A 17,128-nucleotide genomic window follows, 5' to 3' on the forward strand; every position below is an offset into this window, starting at 1 on the left:
CTCTTGGGGAATGGAGCTGAAACCCTGCCTTCCTCTCTGAGCACCACAGAAACAGACTTTTCCCACTGACCTTCTAAGTTGTCTTTGGCATTCGTGGATTGAGAAGTCTGGAAACCGCCACAGCTGCCTGCAATTCAGTCCTCTGAGGCCTGCTCCAGGTTTGCTGCGGCCTGCGCCCCACACTGCCCTGCGCTCCCAGCATGGCGCCATACACCTTTCTGATCAATCTTTCGGGTTGTCTTGGGCTGGAAATTTGTTTCACTTTGTCTTTTTGTGGGTTCTGCTGCTTCAGAATTTGTTTAGAGTCATTTTTTTATGAACATTTGGAGGGGCTTGGGGGAGAGCTCAAGCAAGTCACTGCTTTCACTCAGCCATCTTGGCTCTGCCCCCGTAAATGCTTCTTAATCTTAAAATATAAAACAAAACAAAACAAACAAAAAAGAAAACAAAACAAAACCAAAAAAAACATTGAAGAGCTATGATCTGTATGGGCAATGGAAATATCCAGCTACATTGATGAAACCAAGAATCAAGAAAAACATCAAACTACAAATAAACTTTAAAGAAGAAAAGCATAAAATATTGTAAAAGGATAAAAAGTTTATTTATTCAATATTTTTCATTCATTTAAAATTCTTTCAATAGCAAGGAACCCTCCAGTCTTTCTATCAAGCTCTAAATGGAAAGATGAAAATGGTATCTCATGGGCTAAGTTTTCCTTTCCTAAACTCTAAGAAAAATATTAGGAGATGGAGGTATTTTGGCATTTGAAAAATGAAAGATAAAATTGCCATTCTTCGTAACTGTATAAAAAACATCTCATTAACCAGAGCCAACATTTTCCCACAACTGAAGGATTTATGATTCAGAGGTGAGGAGAATATATGTAATTTATTTTCTATTTTAATAAAATGACAATAAATTAAATGCCCTAAAGATTATGAGACTGGCGAAGAAATAGGAAGCCTCACAACTTTTAAAAGTATTTTTGATAAATATTCTAAAAATCTTATTAGAAATGAACCTATTCAGTATGCATGTGCCTTTTTAGTAGGAAACATAATGTCAATTTTATGAAGAACCAAAATTCATTTGCTACAATTTAAATATATGTATTTCAAGTCTTCAGCATTGTTTTCTAAATGTTATAATACAGATATAATAAATCAGAGTTTTGTTCTCTCACATAATTTTTAAAATAATATTTTCTACTACTAGGAACAAAATGTAACATTCCCTATCTTTTTCCACTTTCCTTTAAAGAATTTCCCAGATCCGCCTTCTGATTCTTCTTCTATATTGCCAACGTTATTAATCCGGAGGTTATTTCGCTCACCCCTTATAAGGTTCACAAGGTTTTACTATCCACACCCACCTCCCACCCCAAACTCCATCGGATGCTTTTCCAAAAATAAACTGATTTTTGCTGCATTTGTTAGTTTTCCCCTTAGACTGTGGCCAACGCTTCTTGAATCCTCTGCCTACTCACTCATCTCCACCTGCTGGCTAAAGTTGGTAAACGCAGGCCTAGGCCCAATGTTCTTTCAATCTATCTCATTTCTGGTAGAAGTTTCAGGTAGGAGCCTAACCTCTCATAAAAAAGAAATACATTCTTCTTCCCCGTGGATAAAAGGTAAACCAAAACACACAAAAGAACCACTTTCAGATAATTTAATGCACATTTTCAAGTCAGTAATATATCTGAAAGTAAATTAAAATAATCAATTTAGGATTCCATGTTTCTCTGACCTCTTTTGAATATAATTCACAATGTCAACACTACCTGCCCTTTTAGGATTATTTTAAGAGCCGACAGATGCCAGCTTTTGGGAGTATTTTTGCAGTCAGTAGGAGCATCTGGATCTTTGGCATATATTCTTGGCAGTTATGTGAGGCTTCTACTTTTCCACTTGCCTCTGGGTATATCAAATACTTAGGTTATTAAAGATATACTATACATTCTCAGTACCTCCTTTTAAAATTCATGATTAATTTCATTGTGGCAACACCTCCCTTTATGTAACTGCCATGTTTCTGAAAAGCTGTATAGAAATAAAATTTTAAAAAACCAAATTATATTTTAAATGCATTATGGGAGCTCATTTAAATCAACTCAGGGTTGAATCCTTTTGTAATGCAAATATGAATCTGCCATTTTATCTGTTTTCTAAATTTATATTTTATATGTTCATTTTTTAAAACGAGTACCTATTGAGTGCCTACTATGTACAAAGAAGCAGTTCTCAAACTTTTTGGCCTAGGATCCCTTTATACTCTTAAAAATTATTGGGGGCATCCCCTACCCTGCAAGAAGCTTTGTTTATGTGACTTATATCTATTGATATTTGCTGTATTAACAATGAAAATATCTTAGCATTATTATGAAAATAGTTTCGACCTAGCAGACCTAGCAGTCAGGGCTGCAAACCACACTTTGAGAACCACTGCTCTATGGTATACGTATCATCACAGCTACAAAGTTAACTGAGAAGTACAGAGAAGATCCTGCTTTGACATGACCTATAATGTTTCTTGTTGCCTTTGAGCACATGATGAAAACGATTCTGTTAACTTCTATTGCAGCTATTCCTTAGCTGCAACTTTTCTATGTATCTATATTTCATATGTGGTGAGTGTCAATACTGATGCTGTTAAATTCTTACAGTCATACATCAACTTGGTTACTGGACAAAGTTTAACATATCAAGAGTATGAAAATTTAAATTTCTGAAGATGGTCTAAAAACATTATAACTCTTTGTACCCTGTATTGTTTTATTTTTTTTTCCTGATCTTGTCCCTGCATAAATAAAAGGGGATTGTATAGCATTAATGGCCTGCTCAGATACCTCATCATAAAATAAGGGTGACCTTGGATTCTTGGTGGCTTCCTGTAGAAGGTAGGATTTTAGGTGGTACTTAAAGGAAGCCAAGGAGGTCAGCAGGCAGAGGAGAGGAGGAAGAGCATTCCAAGCATAGAGGACAGCCAGAGAGGATGCCCAAAGCTGAGAGATAGAATGTCTTATTCTTGCCAGGAGGTCAATGTCACTGCATAGAAGAGTACATTTTGGGGGAGTAAGACTAGAAAGGTAGAGGGAGCTAGAATATGAAAGGCTCTGAATGCCAAACAGAGCATTTTGTACTTGTTCCTGGGGGAAACAGGAAGCCACTGGAGTTTATTACATAGGGAGATGACATGACCGGACCTGTACTTTAGGAAAATCACTTTAATACTGAGTAGAGGATGGACTGGAGTGGGGAAAGACTCAAGACAGGGAGACCCACCAGCGGACTATTACAACAATCAAGGCATGAGGTGATGAGGACCTACAGGACAGTGGTGGCAGTGTCCGAGAAAAGGGGGCATTTACATTCTATAGGGGGAGCCAACAACATACACACACATATGTGTGTATATATATATACAAAATAATTTCAATATAAATTTTTTTTGGTGGGGAGGAGAGGAGGCACTAGAAGCTAGAGAGATTAGGAAAGGCCCCACATAGCAAGCAGCATGGGATCTGGGCTTTGAAGGAAATTAGGGATTCTATGAGGTGGGAGGTAAGGAAGCAGTACATTTCAAATGTGGCAAACAGCAAATGCAGAAAGGAAGAATGTTATGTGGGAAGAACAAAGCAAATGGTTAGAGTTGGGGTTTAACCAAGGGCTGACAATCTTTTAGCAGTCAAGACCCTTTTCTTTTTAGTGAGTAGGGGGTGGAGGAGGGAGGAAGAAGAGCTGGTTTACAAGGAGAGAAGGAAATATACACTTGCTGCCAAACTGAAAGCAGGGGAAGCAGTGTGAATTAATGGTACAGATGAGGGTATTGATGAGAAGTGGCCAGGGGCACCCTTTGACATACATGTAGGGTGCCTACACCTGTAGCTAACTGAGAAAATGTGTTCTTTGTTTTTCTAGGTTTTTCCCACAGCCCACTTGCATATCTATATGACAGATTTAAATGAATTTTATTTACTGTATTCTTGAAAACAATTATACTATACTTCTTAATGAAAATATTGGCAAATGAGAACCAGGAGAACAGTATACACTTAACTGATTTACACGAAAGTAACAGCTTAAGGTAACTGAAATTAGGCTAATTTTAATGGCCAATTCTGGTACTGGAGAACAGGTGAAACACACCTTCTTCCTCCCAGCACACACAGAAGAGGGAGTAGAGGGAAGTAAGGGCAGGGGGGACGGGGGAGAGGGGAAGCAGAAGCATAAAGTGTCGGGAGCTCAATTTGTTGGTCAGTTTGCTCAGGGGGTGTGTGTGTTGTTTTGTTACAGGGTAGGATAAAATAAGGAGGGCTGAGGAAATTAATATGTCACAGGGTTAATATACTACTATGATGAAAAAAAGGTAGTTTTAAAACATGAAACAAAAATTGAAACTACTAGAAAATGGGTAGAGTAACATATGGATACTTTGCCAAGCCAAAGAACACCTGCTCTATCCCTATTCAATGATATCAGCTACCAAAGTTTTAGAACACACTAACGCCCTAGGACCTGCCCAGAAAACTCAACTCTTCAATTACAGTAGAAACATCGTGCAGATCCTGATTTCTGCCTTGAAGAACTTAAATTCTATTTCCTAGTTTAATTTATGAATTTTAAATGTTGAAAGCCCTTAGAAATGTACCAATAAATATTTTTCCCCTAAGATAATATTTCCAAAATGATATTGAATTCCTTAAGAATAATTTTACTTCATCTTAATTCCTAAGTGATCTTTTATTTAAAATGTGATCACAGCAGGTAATAAATACCTCTCTTGATCACATTCTATTTTCAAAGACTTCTCTTTTGGATTCACAGTTTAGGGTGATTCTGATCTAATTTTCTGAACAGTGACAGAAAAATAATTCCTTAGAGCAAATAGGCAAATCCTAAATATTGTAGGTAAAGACATTTTGAATTATAGCTTCTGTCAGATTAGAAATAGGGTTGTTTGACACTCAGCTTTTATTAATAGTACCACATCAATCTTTTTAGAACCAAACTCAAGTGATTTTGCTTGGTACATTTTAGTAGAACAGGGAGTCACTCCTCGCACTAAAGAAAAGGTTTATATCCTGCTTAGCGCACAGAATATGAAGGCTTTGTTGTCCATATCAGATTTTTCACTACCCATTCTCCAGAGAATAATTACACCAAAATGTTGTTGCTATAGTAACTTTTAGAGAAAAGGATCATACTCTGGAAGGGCCCTTAAAAATCATCTAGTCTAACACCACAGATGAGGAAGAGGAGAAAGCCAAGGCCTTACAAAGGTTAAATGACTTACTTAGTTCTATAACTCCACATTCAGCATTCTTTCCATTACTTTTCACCCTCCAATAGCTCCTGTGAGAAAAGACTCTTATGTGTTTCAAAACCCCTTTTACCTGTTAGATAATCCAACATACATAAAAATTTAAAAAGTCAAACTGAATTTTCAGTTTTAATGCATTATATGTTTTAGAAAAAAATAGCTCTGAATAAGCAAAAGATTATAATTCTTGGTACATCAGAATTAACTGAAAGTGTAATAAGATTACAATAGCCCTGGTATGTAGCCACTATAGTACTTCAACAAAATGGGCAAAGCTTTTTACTGAAGCATAAAAAAGTTAATCAACAATCCTGTTTAAGATTTTGATATTTGTAAGGTTATTAAATCAAATAGGCAGAAAATTGTTTTTGCTTCATAGTGTAAATTAGTAATCCTAGGAGAAAAAAAACTCTCAAATGTTACCATCATAATGAACTGCACCACTCAAGAATAGTCAAATGTGTAAGGAATCACAAAATCTGAGACAAGGTAATTTATCTAGAGATAATCCAATCAAAGTAGTATAAGAACAGGAATTCCCTCTATAACATAAGCTATGGGAAAGTAGTCATTTAGTCTCTACAATCTCTCCTCAAAGAAGTATCATGAAGAGGAACTCTCTTCCTCCTAAGGCAGCCTGGGTCACTTCTGGAAACTTATACTTGTTTGAAAAAATTTCTGTAGCCTGAGCTAACTCCTGACTCCCCTGCAACTTCCAAGTTGATCCTTTGAGATTTTGTTGTATAGAAAACTGCCCCAAAATTCTAGTGACAAAGAATGTATTTTGAAGGAAGAAAACGTAATTCTATCTTAATCAGAACAGGAGTGACTGAAGAGACTGAGAAATAAAACCCTGCTTATTAATATCATGCTTATATATGAAAATGTACTTAAATTATGGAGGCAGCTGGTAGTTAGTGGATAGAGCACTGGGCTTGGAATCAGGAAGACCTGAGTTCAAATCTGGTTTCAGACACTTCCTAGCTGTGCGACCCTGGGCAAGTCACTTAACCTCTGATTGCCTGACGAAAGGATCTACTGGATCCACTGGAGAAGGAAATGACAACACTCCAGTATCTTCGCCAAGAAAATCCTATGGACAGTTGGTCCACAGGGTCATGAAGAATCAGACACAACTGATCAACTGAACAACACTTAAATTACTAAGAAGAAATTTGAATTATATGCCTGATTTACCCATTAAAAAAAAAGTTTCAACAAACCAACAATACAGTACCAATAAATTGTTTCTCTGACATATCTAGAAAATAAGAAATAAGCAGAAATAACCAGACAATAGTCTGCTGAGAGGGGCATACCTAATATCTGGACATATAAATATCAACTCCTGAGGGCCAAAAAGAATTTTCAGGCTTTGAAATAAGCCTCCCCTGTAGCACTGTAGCAGGGATTAGGTTAGGTATACAGTACTCTTCTTTCACACCGAAAGCAAATAGTGCAAATGACACAGAGAATTTCTTATTGTCCATCGTGTCAGGAAAAAAATCAGAAATGCATTGTGAGGTGACATTTGGTAGCAATGATGTTTATTTGAAGGATCAGAAAACCTACTTGCAAAAAAGGTTATTAACTGAAAATTTTTGAAGAAAATCGTGTTGTATTGTACATATACACAACATTTGTAATTGCATCTGCAGCTATAGGTAGATCTTCAATACCACTGATGCTCATAAGGATAACTGTAGGTCATGAACAGATAAATTATTTTCCATATATTCTGTTTAAGAAGGCAGGAAAGGGCATAATACATTTTGTGCAGATTTCCATCAAAGTTAAAACAAAATTGTTGTGGCACTCTAAATTCTCTATAAAACCTAGTTATCTCAAGTACCTTATTGAATGCTTCTTCCCCTGCAAATATCATTTAACGTGGCCACTCACTTGTAAATTAAATTATAGTTGACTGAAGGCAGCAAATATTAAGACTATATCATTTGTCATTTCCTTGGCACTACGGAAGATTGAAACTTTAGAAAAGACATAGGTCATGCCCTTAAAGAAACTAAGTCAAGTTTGGGGATATGACACATATATAGATAATCATCATATGAAGAACAGGATGATATAATGGAAAGATCTTTGAAGATGGAGTTTGGAAAAAACAGATTTGAGTCCTGGCTCTAGCACTTACTAGCTGTGTCACTATGCCTAATTATGTCACTTAATCTTGCCTGAGTTTGAGTTTTGACTATCAATGAGGTGGGAATAATGATATCTGAACTACCTATGTGATGATGAAAGGATTTTACAAACCTTAAAGCACTGTATACTTTTGAGATCCAGTTTCACAGCTGTGGGTACTCCCTCCACCAATACAGACTGCAAGCCTCTCTAGAACTCACCTAATGGTCTTCAAGAGATGCTGGGGCCAAAAGGGTCATTGTTATATGATCAAACTGGTGGTGAGTTGCTCAGACATTGGCTAAGTTGTTCCTTGGGTGATAAATATCCATACTGTGACTGGACCTGTACTCAAATCTTTTCCATCTTGGTAGGATCTGACATAACTTTTATTCCAATGGCCTAGCCTTTGAAAACCTAGTTCATTTCTACATCGTGGTGAGGCATCAGAGCAGAACACTGACGATGGAGTTATAATAATAGAAATAACGAGTGCATCAGAGAGGTACAAAACAATGTTATATGAGATTAGAGGAGTAAGATCAAGAGAGATTTCATGAAGGGATAGTTTCTGAGTTAGGATTTAGAGAATGGATCATGTGGTAATCTAATAAGAACTCTTTTTTTTTTTGAGGGGTGGCCATGAGGGTTCCAAAATGTTCATGTGTAACAGGAAACTCCTGTTATACCCATATAACCTCATTCCTGTCTGATATTCCCTTTCTACTCCTTTTCTATAACCCTCTATATCTGGACTTTTCCATTCTGGACACTTCCAGCCTCAAGCCATACTCAAATGGACTTCACTGGCTAATTTACAGCATCTCTCTGCCTATGAAATGAAGATGGAAAGTCAATCACTTTGTCCTCCTATAAACCCTACCCCTATAAAACCCACAACTATCACTTGTGTCACAAAACTGCAAGGAAGGGTGATGCCAAGTTGTAGGAGGTCTTAAATGCCAGGTGTGTGAACTATACTGACAACAGGAAACTGCTGAAGATTTCTTAGAAGAGGAGTAGAGGGGGTCAGACCTCACCATAAACAAGAGTAGCTTGGCAAAGCTACGATATACAGGTTAGAGGGCGAAGACAGTAGATTAAAGAAGATCTTAATAGGAAGTTATTTAACTAATCCAGAGAAGTGGGAAAAACAAACACACTAATACAATATTGGTGGAGGAATGAATTGGCCTAATTATTCTGCAAAATAATTTGAAACTAAAATAGGAAACAGACTAAATTATTCATACTTTCTGCCCTGGTGATCCCACTGCTAAGCATATGTGTGTGGGTAGATAGATATAGATAGATAGATATAGATATAGATATAGATATAGATATAGATATAGATATAGATATAGGTATATATGATATATAGATATAGATATAGATATAGATATAGATATAGATATAGATATAGATATAGATATAGATATAGATATAGATATAGATATAGATATAGATATAGATATAGATATATATGATATATAGATATAGATATAGATATAAAAAGGAGGCTAAAAAGCACACAGAGAAAAAACTAATAGATAATCATAACAAGAACGTCAATAATGATAACAGCATTTATATAGTCCTTTAAGATGTGAAAAGTATTTTATATATGTCAATTGTTACTCACAAAATTCCAGGGAGATAAGTGCTATTATTTTCTCCCTTTTATAGAAGTGAAAACAGAGAGGTTTGGTACTTTCACCAGGGTCAAACAGCTAGGAAGTGACTAAGGCAGGATGCAAACTCAGGTCTTCCTGACTCCAGTGCTCTATCCATTATGCCACCTAGCTGCCTCAACATATGTATTTTGATGTCCCTCTATCTATCTATTGATAAACAGACACGTGTGCACACACATACACATATAGTTCATGCACACACTGCACATAGATATATAAATGACTATACACATACAGGTACATAGGTTTACGTATGCATACAATATGTTCATTCTCTACACACACATATGTATGTGTGTCAACACATGAACACAAAAATATTCAAAGAATCACTTTTTAAGGTAGTAGGATCCTTTATTTTTTTTCTTTTTGATTTACAGACCAGTCTTGGCGATCTATTTTAGGCTTCAGTTTAGTTCTGGCTTCATAACAGAAAGAAGGAAAGGGTGAGGATAAATCCCTCTCCCCCTGCTCCCCCAGCCCCTAACTTCATAATGGCAAAAAGTCTCTGGAAAAGCTGATCCCTGAAGAGTCTGAGGGAAGCCTGACATACAGTAAAGACCAACTCAGATATTCCTGAGAAGAGAGACTGTCTTCAACAGTGCCTTGTGTCCTGCCTCATGATCTGACAAATCCATTTTGAAGCTGGATCCACCCATCCTTCCTCCCCTCCAAAAAAGACAAACAAAAAACAAAATGAAAAATCATGTTTTGAAAATAAAGTAGGCCCCCATCAAATAATGAATGGCTGAACAAATTGTGGCATATGAATATAATGACAATGACAGCATTGCTGGAAGAAACAATTTGTGGGAAGATTTATATGAACTGATACAGATTATAATAAACAGAACCAAAAGAATAATACATGCCACAGCCATAACAATGAAAAGGAAAACAATGCTAAAAACTATCAAAATTCAAGTCAATGCAATAGTCAGTCACCTACAGAGGATTAATGATAAAATATACATTCCTCCTCTCTGTAGAGAGATGATGGAAAATAAGTTGATAGATGTGGTCAATGTGTTCATTTGTTTGGTTTAACTGTACGTCTTTGTTATAAGGGAGGGTTTTATTGGAGGTAGGGGGTTGTTGGGAAGGTGACAATGATGTAAATGAAATAGAAATAATAGAAATAATATGATCAAAGAAGTGGTGAAGAGTAAGAAAACTGGAAAGATTCTAAGAGGAAAAGTGACCTCCGAGGCTACCTGGCACAATCTGTCCCTGAACAAAAATCATCTCAATCTCCTAAATGAAAAATGGTCACCAAACCTTGGCTTGCAAATCTCCAGTGAGAAGGAAACTGCTCCCTCCTGATACAGTAATACATCGTTCTTTGGGGGAACTCTGGTGATTAGCCATGTCATCCTTTTATCAAGACTTTTTGACTCTGCAACTTTCACCCACTGCTGCTAGGTTTATCCTCTGGGGCCAAACATAAGGCATCTAATCCCTCTTTGGCCTGAGGACCTTTCAAATTCTATCACAGTCTTCCCTAAGCCTTCTTCTTCTCAAAGTTAAACATGTCTAGTTCCTTTAACTAATCTTCATGGTACATGATCTAGACAAGAAGACTTTCAGCATCTCCAAAGCCCTTTCTAGACAGGTTTTCTCTCTCAACACCTCCCAGATCTTTTCTACAACACCCTCATCAGACAGTTACTTAGCCTCTACTTGAATGCTCCCTGTGACAGAGAGTTTATCATTATTCTATGGATCATTACTTAAATCTCAGTATTGCAAATATATCAAAATTGGAGACTTGGCAGTTCAATAAGGAGAAGCTGAAAGACATACCCAAAGAACTAAAGATTAAAGATTAATTCTACATCCATTTATATATACACCCATATGTATAAATACATATATCATATATAAAAGAAATATGATACATAACATGTATGATATATGTAAGAAAAAAGAAAGATGGATCTTAGAAATGATAGAGAGATGACTGATAGATGAATAGGTATCAGGTAACCAAGTTCTTAATCCCCACCTGTACTATACTATCTTACCCAAAAAGTATTTAGGAATGGCACCTAATGGCATCCATTATGTCTACATAATGTCAAACCATTTAATGAAATCTGAAATATCCATTCACTTTTTTTTCCTAAGATTCCAGGTGTCTAGTGTTAGTAAGTTATTGCTTGAGTGATACAGGAATTGAGCAGATTCTAATTTCAACTGCATTATTCACTTGCTGTATGGTTTTGAAAAGGTTATCTAACCCCTCTGAGCCTATTTCCCTATAGATAAAAGAAAATAATCACATCCCTGAGCAGTGCCTATACCCACTGAGAGCCCACATGTAATCTTTCCTTCTGCACCTCTCCCTTACATTTGTTACTAGGATTGATAAGGATGATGTCAAACAACCACTGTAGGGAGCCAGGAAAACTGGCAGGTATCCTTGTTTATACATGTCTATTCAATGTAGATATGTGGGACCTGATTTTCTAAAAAATTTCCCTTAGAACATAAGAATCCAAACTGAAAGGGACATTAGACACCATTTAATTCAATGCTGTCATGTTACAAATGAGGAGATTAGATGACTTCCTAAGGTCACACAAGTAAGAAGACTCAGACACAGTACTTGAACACAGATCATCTGACTCCAAAAAAGATCCTAATACCCTGGATGGCAGGATGAATTAAAGAAACTAGGGATGTTTACCTATGAGAAGAATTTAGGAAAAACAATGAATCACAGAATTTTAACACTAGAAATATTCTCAAAAGATGTCAAATACAAGCTATAATGGATAAAGAACTGCCTCTAGAAATAATTAAAAAGAAAATAAAGAGGACCCATACTGGTGTGGTGGCAGTGGAATTAGGAAGGAGAATATAGACTTAAGAGAATAATTCCATACTGTAGTTGTTAGAATGTAGCTGGGGTTAAGCTGGAATTCAGAACATATCTGATGTGTTGTAGAAGGAAAAAGAGAAGAAAGAGGAAAACAAAATATTTAGATATATGTAGGAAGATATCTGATTTCTTCTACAGAATATCACCCACTATGAAATGGAAATTAGTATAAAGTTCTTCTTAAGTCTTACCCTACACGGTTTATTACTGGAAACACTTTGTTTATCACATTGTTTAACCTTTTGGTCCATGCTGAAGGACTGTATTATAGGTTACTTTTACAAGAAGTTTCTAATGTATTAAGGAAAAGATTAGCATCCACCAGGAATTTAAGCTATTATAAGAAAATCAATAACAGCAGAGATTAGAAGAGCTAAACATACAAACTAAAGAAATTTCAATTAAATCTTTAAGACATTTTGTTTAAAAAGAGTAAAGTGGAGAGTCCAATACATATTTGGAAGTTAGTTACATGCTATAGTAGGAGGAAAGAACTATGATTGAATATGACAACTGGCATAAGACACACAGTCAATTCTCTATCTATAAACTGTATTTGCCAAAAAAAAAAAATCTAAATGCTGATTCAAATTGTGAAAAGTGCAATTCACTATTCCTAGTTCAGAACTGGGCAGATGGGCAGAACTCTTCAAAGACACAGATAGCCTGGTGGCAGAATCAGGCAGCTATTTAAAGTATAATTAGTTTCTTCTCCATATATTTCCTTTTGTGCTATATGGTTTTATGTACATTGCTACTGAAACCTGATGGAATTTATTTTAATTTGGTCCTCAAGCTTTGTACAAACTTGTGTACAAGTCTACAATCTTTGACTAAAATTTTTAATTTCTTCCAAGATCTTACAAAACTAAAAACCAGTAAATCACAGAATCAGACTTTTGGTGTCTGAACTGATCTAACAAAATCTGCATCTTACAGAAGAGAGAACTGAGGCATAGAAAGGAGGAGTGATTTGTCTAAGGTAACAAAGTGACTTAATGAAAGAGCCAAAAGTTATATAGGAACTTTGGGTTTCATAGTTCCTTTGAAAGAAATGATGCCAATAAAATTGAAAAGGCTCTTCAAAAGGGAAGATTATAGAATAATGAAAGCTCTTGAGATGGAGGGAACAACAAAGCCTATCTCATGGTTAGTAAGAAAAGTAGCTTCAACTCACTGACAAAATGATTTTTAGGATACCTAGGGTTACCCTAATTTTGACAGAAGCAAATGATAATCAATTTGAAAAAATACATCTGCTAGAAGAAAAAGGTTATTTTATCTGACTAGATAAACTCAGAACATCTACAGCCTTATTCTTAACCTTACACTTTAATAATTAATAGCACTGGCCTGAAAGAGTTAATGCAGCTTCCAAGCTTACAAATATGGAGCAACTTAGGCTAGAAAATGTGGCTTATTTATCTTACAAAAAAAAATAGAAAGGCCATTATTGTAGTATTATTTTAACATCAGGAAAATAGTTTCTCAGTAAACTATATTTTATTATATCAGTATCAATCAGGGTAAAAAAGAAATATCTTTCTTTAGTAGGGAATAAAAATGTAACACTTACTTAAATGGTGTAAATAAAAATGGCAGTGTAACTTCCTTTTTCTGAGTCATTTTAATCTGAAAATCAAGTATAAAAAATGATTAGGATACAGTAAATGAGAACTTCCTTTTTCTGAGTCATTTTTATCTGAAAATCAAGCATAAAAAATGATTAGGATACAGTAAATGAGAACTACATTCCATCACTTTCATTTTTAAGTATGAAAGGGGATATGAAATAGTTCTTTAAAATTTAAATACTTCAGAAATTGACAGTAAATAAACAGTCATTAAGTACCTACTATACACCTTTTCTCTATCAAGGTCAACCCCTGTACTTGCATCCTTGCATCCCACCATCTTCTCTGACAAACTGGCCCACAATCATCTTTCCTCTTTATGCCTGCCACCCACAATAGTCAATCTCTCCCAATATCTGGGCTTATTCTCTGTTGTTTACCAACATGCCCAAATCTTCCCATCCTTAAAAAAGCCTCACTTGATCCTTCATCCCCTCAAGCTATCATCGTATCTCTTCTCCCTTTCATAGCCAAACTCTTAGAAAAGCTATCTGCTCCCATTGTCTCCATATTCTCTGTACTCACTCCCTTTTCAAACCAAATTTTGGCCTGAGACTATAAGAAAACTAAACTTATCTGGAGATTTTGCAACTGTCAAGATCTCACCCAGAGGTCCTTAAGATAATTTTTACACTAAAAACAATCATTGAGTTGCATCCTTACTTGCTCAAGATAAAAATATTGTATCCTTACTTATAACTTTGCATGTAGATGTTAAACCAGAGACAACCTCTTAGATTGCTCTGAAAGTATAAAAGCGTATCATGTCTGATATTCAGAGCTATTTCTGTCACCACCTGGATTTAAGAGATCACCTTCCTTGAAATTATGATTTAATAAATTGTTATAAAATTAAGTAACTCTCATGTGTTGTTATTATTATTACTTTTTGGCAAGGCAATCAGGGGTAAGTGACTTGCCAATGGTCACACAGCTAGTAAGTGTCAAGGGTCTGAGACTAGATTTGAACTCACGTCCTCCTGACTCCAGGGCCAGTGCTCTATCCACTGTGCAAGCTAGCTGCTCAAATTTTATAAACTCTTGATTCTAATAGATCTTTGTAGTCCCACAACCTAGTTCATTGCCTGGTATGTAGTGTGCACTTTATGAATGGCTGATGATTTATTGATTTAAAGAGAAAATAGTTGCTGGGGTAGAAATGAGAAGCATGAGAAATGACAACTCCATCTTAGAATATGGAATACACAAGAGAGGAAATCTGAGCACAGTCTGACAAGTACCCTAGATGTTAGGCAAGTAGATTTCTAAGGTTTTGGAGAGAGAATATGAAGGATCTTTTGGGCTAACATCCTAAAGAGATAGTTAGTGCAGAAGGGATAGGAAGTTTTTTAGGAGGGATACATAAGAATGAAATTCTGAAGATGAGTTAGATTCTGTGGTACTCTGCCCTGGTCAGACCATATTTGCAGTTCATGATGTCATGGATAGACAGCTGGCCTTTAAAGCCAAGAAGACCTGGGTTTCACTTCCAATATACGATGACTTTATGTCCCTGGGGAAGTCAAATAACTTTTCAACGGTTGAGGCTACACTATAAGACTGTAAATTACAGATAAGGTGCTGACTTGACTTAGTTTCCTCATTTGGGAGTTCTCTGTACCAGTGAAATCAGAGGTGTCATCTCTCTCCCAGTAATCATTTAAAAGCAAACTTCAAGGTCTGACTTGTGTTTTCCTAGATGTGTCATTTGTCCCTTTTCATATGTTGCTTACCTTAAACTGTTCAAGAATCTGTAGTGCATTTGTGAGCATGCTCTCAGCTTTGAAAAGATCACTATTGTTAAGATAATCCAGAGGCAGGATTCCCTGAAGACATTAAAGATTAGGTACTGGTTAGCTTCAGATCATTCACATAAAAAGAGATTCATGAAGTAAGCAATAGAATGAAGATGAATTATAATGAGCAAAACAAATAAATAAGGAATACCTGTTTCAAAAGAATAACAAGCCTTTTCTCTAATTATTCTTACAGATGAGAAATAAATATAAGCAAAGTATCATCACCATCTTCAGTAGTGCAAATACATGAACTAAAAAGAACCAGTCCTTACCTGAAGAAGTGTATAATATGAAATAGATAATTCAGTTTCAAACAGGAGAAAGGAAAGAGCTTCATAACACCAACAAAATGAAGAAAAAGAGGTGGATGTGGATTAAGAGGAAATGGGTTTAAATTTAGACTCTGCTACTTACTACCTTCATGACCTTGGGAAATCACTTAACCTCTCTGTTCTCTCACCTGTAAAAGCGAAGGGGCTGGATTACATGCCCTCTGAGGTTCCTTCCAGCTCAATCGATGATCCCAGGTATAACATTTAATGTGTAATAAGCATTGAGGTGAGTGTTTATTTTGCACAAAAAAAGTAACACGTGAATATCACATGGTGAATGGGAGTGGAATCCAGAAGAATACTATCACCTCCATTCCAGGTAGAAGGAAAAAATTGTGGAAATGTTTTAAAAGATTTTTGAATGATTGAAGGGATAGATCATGACCTGGCCTTGTCTATGCTTCAGGCAAGAAAAAAGGTAACAAATGGGATCAACAGACCAAAGTTCACCTCAATAATTTAGAAGGAGAGGAGAGGGGGAAAGGGAAGGAAATAAGCATGTATATACTGCTTACTATGTGCCAGGCACTGTGCTAAGCACTTTTTACAGATATTATCTGATTTGATCCTCACAACAATTCTGTGAAGTAGATGCTGCCATTTTACAGTTGAGGAAACTCAAGCAAATAGAGTTTAAATGTCTTTCCCAGAGTCACACAGTTAGTAAACATCTGAGGCCTTATTTGAACTCAACCATTCCACATCCCCAGGCCCAGTGCTCTATCCACTGAGCCACTTAGCTGCTTCAAACATTGTAGTAGTCAATAACAGTTTTGTAATTCAGCACAGCCTGGAAAGGCTCAAAGTAAAGAAGTTTAGTTCAGTTATAGAGAGCAATAAATTTTTAAAAGACAGGGAAGAGGGCATAATGGTAGCTAGGGAAAATACGTGGTTGCAGCAGGCAAGACTAACTATAAGAAAAATATTGACAAATAAGGCAATAGGAAGATTACTGTAATAGTTTATATGAGGGATGAAGAGATTCTCATCAAGATTTGAAAACATGATGTAAATAAAAGCAGAAGCATTTAGCTGCAAATAGGTATCAGAAATCAGTGATAAAAGTGAAAGATAATTCCATGATTACAAGGAAGACAAATGTAATGGCAACAGAATCCAATGTAGTGGAGAACCTGGGGCGGGGGGGGGGGTGGAGGAGGGAGAGGAAACCAGTTGAAGTCCTGTCTTCCTTTCCTTCCTCTCCTACCAATGGAAGGAATTTGAGTGTGATAGGAAAAAATATGTGCCATTCACATTCATACTAAAATTTGCTTACCTGTAAGTACAATCAACAACCTTACACAATGGCCTGGGTATAAAA

The 17,128-nt window shown here is 36.1% G+C and overlaps 1 protein-coding gene across 2 annotated transcripts in view; it reads right to left on the reverse strand.

The window, feature by feature from the left end:
• PIGN (phosphatidylinositol glycan anchor biosynthesis class N) overlaps positions 1-17,128 on the reverse strand; it is a 229,230-nt gene that overhangs the window by 112,132 nt on the left and 99,970 nt on the right. For both annotated transcript variants that reach the window (XM_020995757.2, XM_078153336.1), the window contains exons 11-12: positions 15,410-15,502; positions 13,619-13,674 (exon numbers count right to left, since the gene is read on the reverse strand). In XM_020995757.2, the coding sequence (XP_020851416.1) occupies positions 13,619-13,674; positions 15,410-15,502 (149 nt within the window). The remainder of the gene's footprint in view (positions 1-13,618; positions 13,675-15,409; positions 15,503-17,128) is intronic.

The sequence above is a fragment of the Phascolarctos cinereus genome, unplaced genomic scaffold, assembly GCF_003287225.1.
Source record: "Phascolarctos cinereus isolate Bilbo 61053 unplaced genomic scaffold, phaCin_HiC Scaffold_4;HRSCAF=312, whole genome shotgun sequence".
Lineage (NCBI taxonomy): Eukaryota > Metazoa > Chordata > Mammalia > Diprotodontia > Phascolarctidae > Phascolarctos > Phascolarctos cinereus.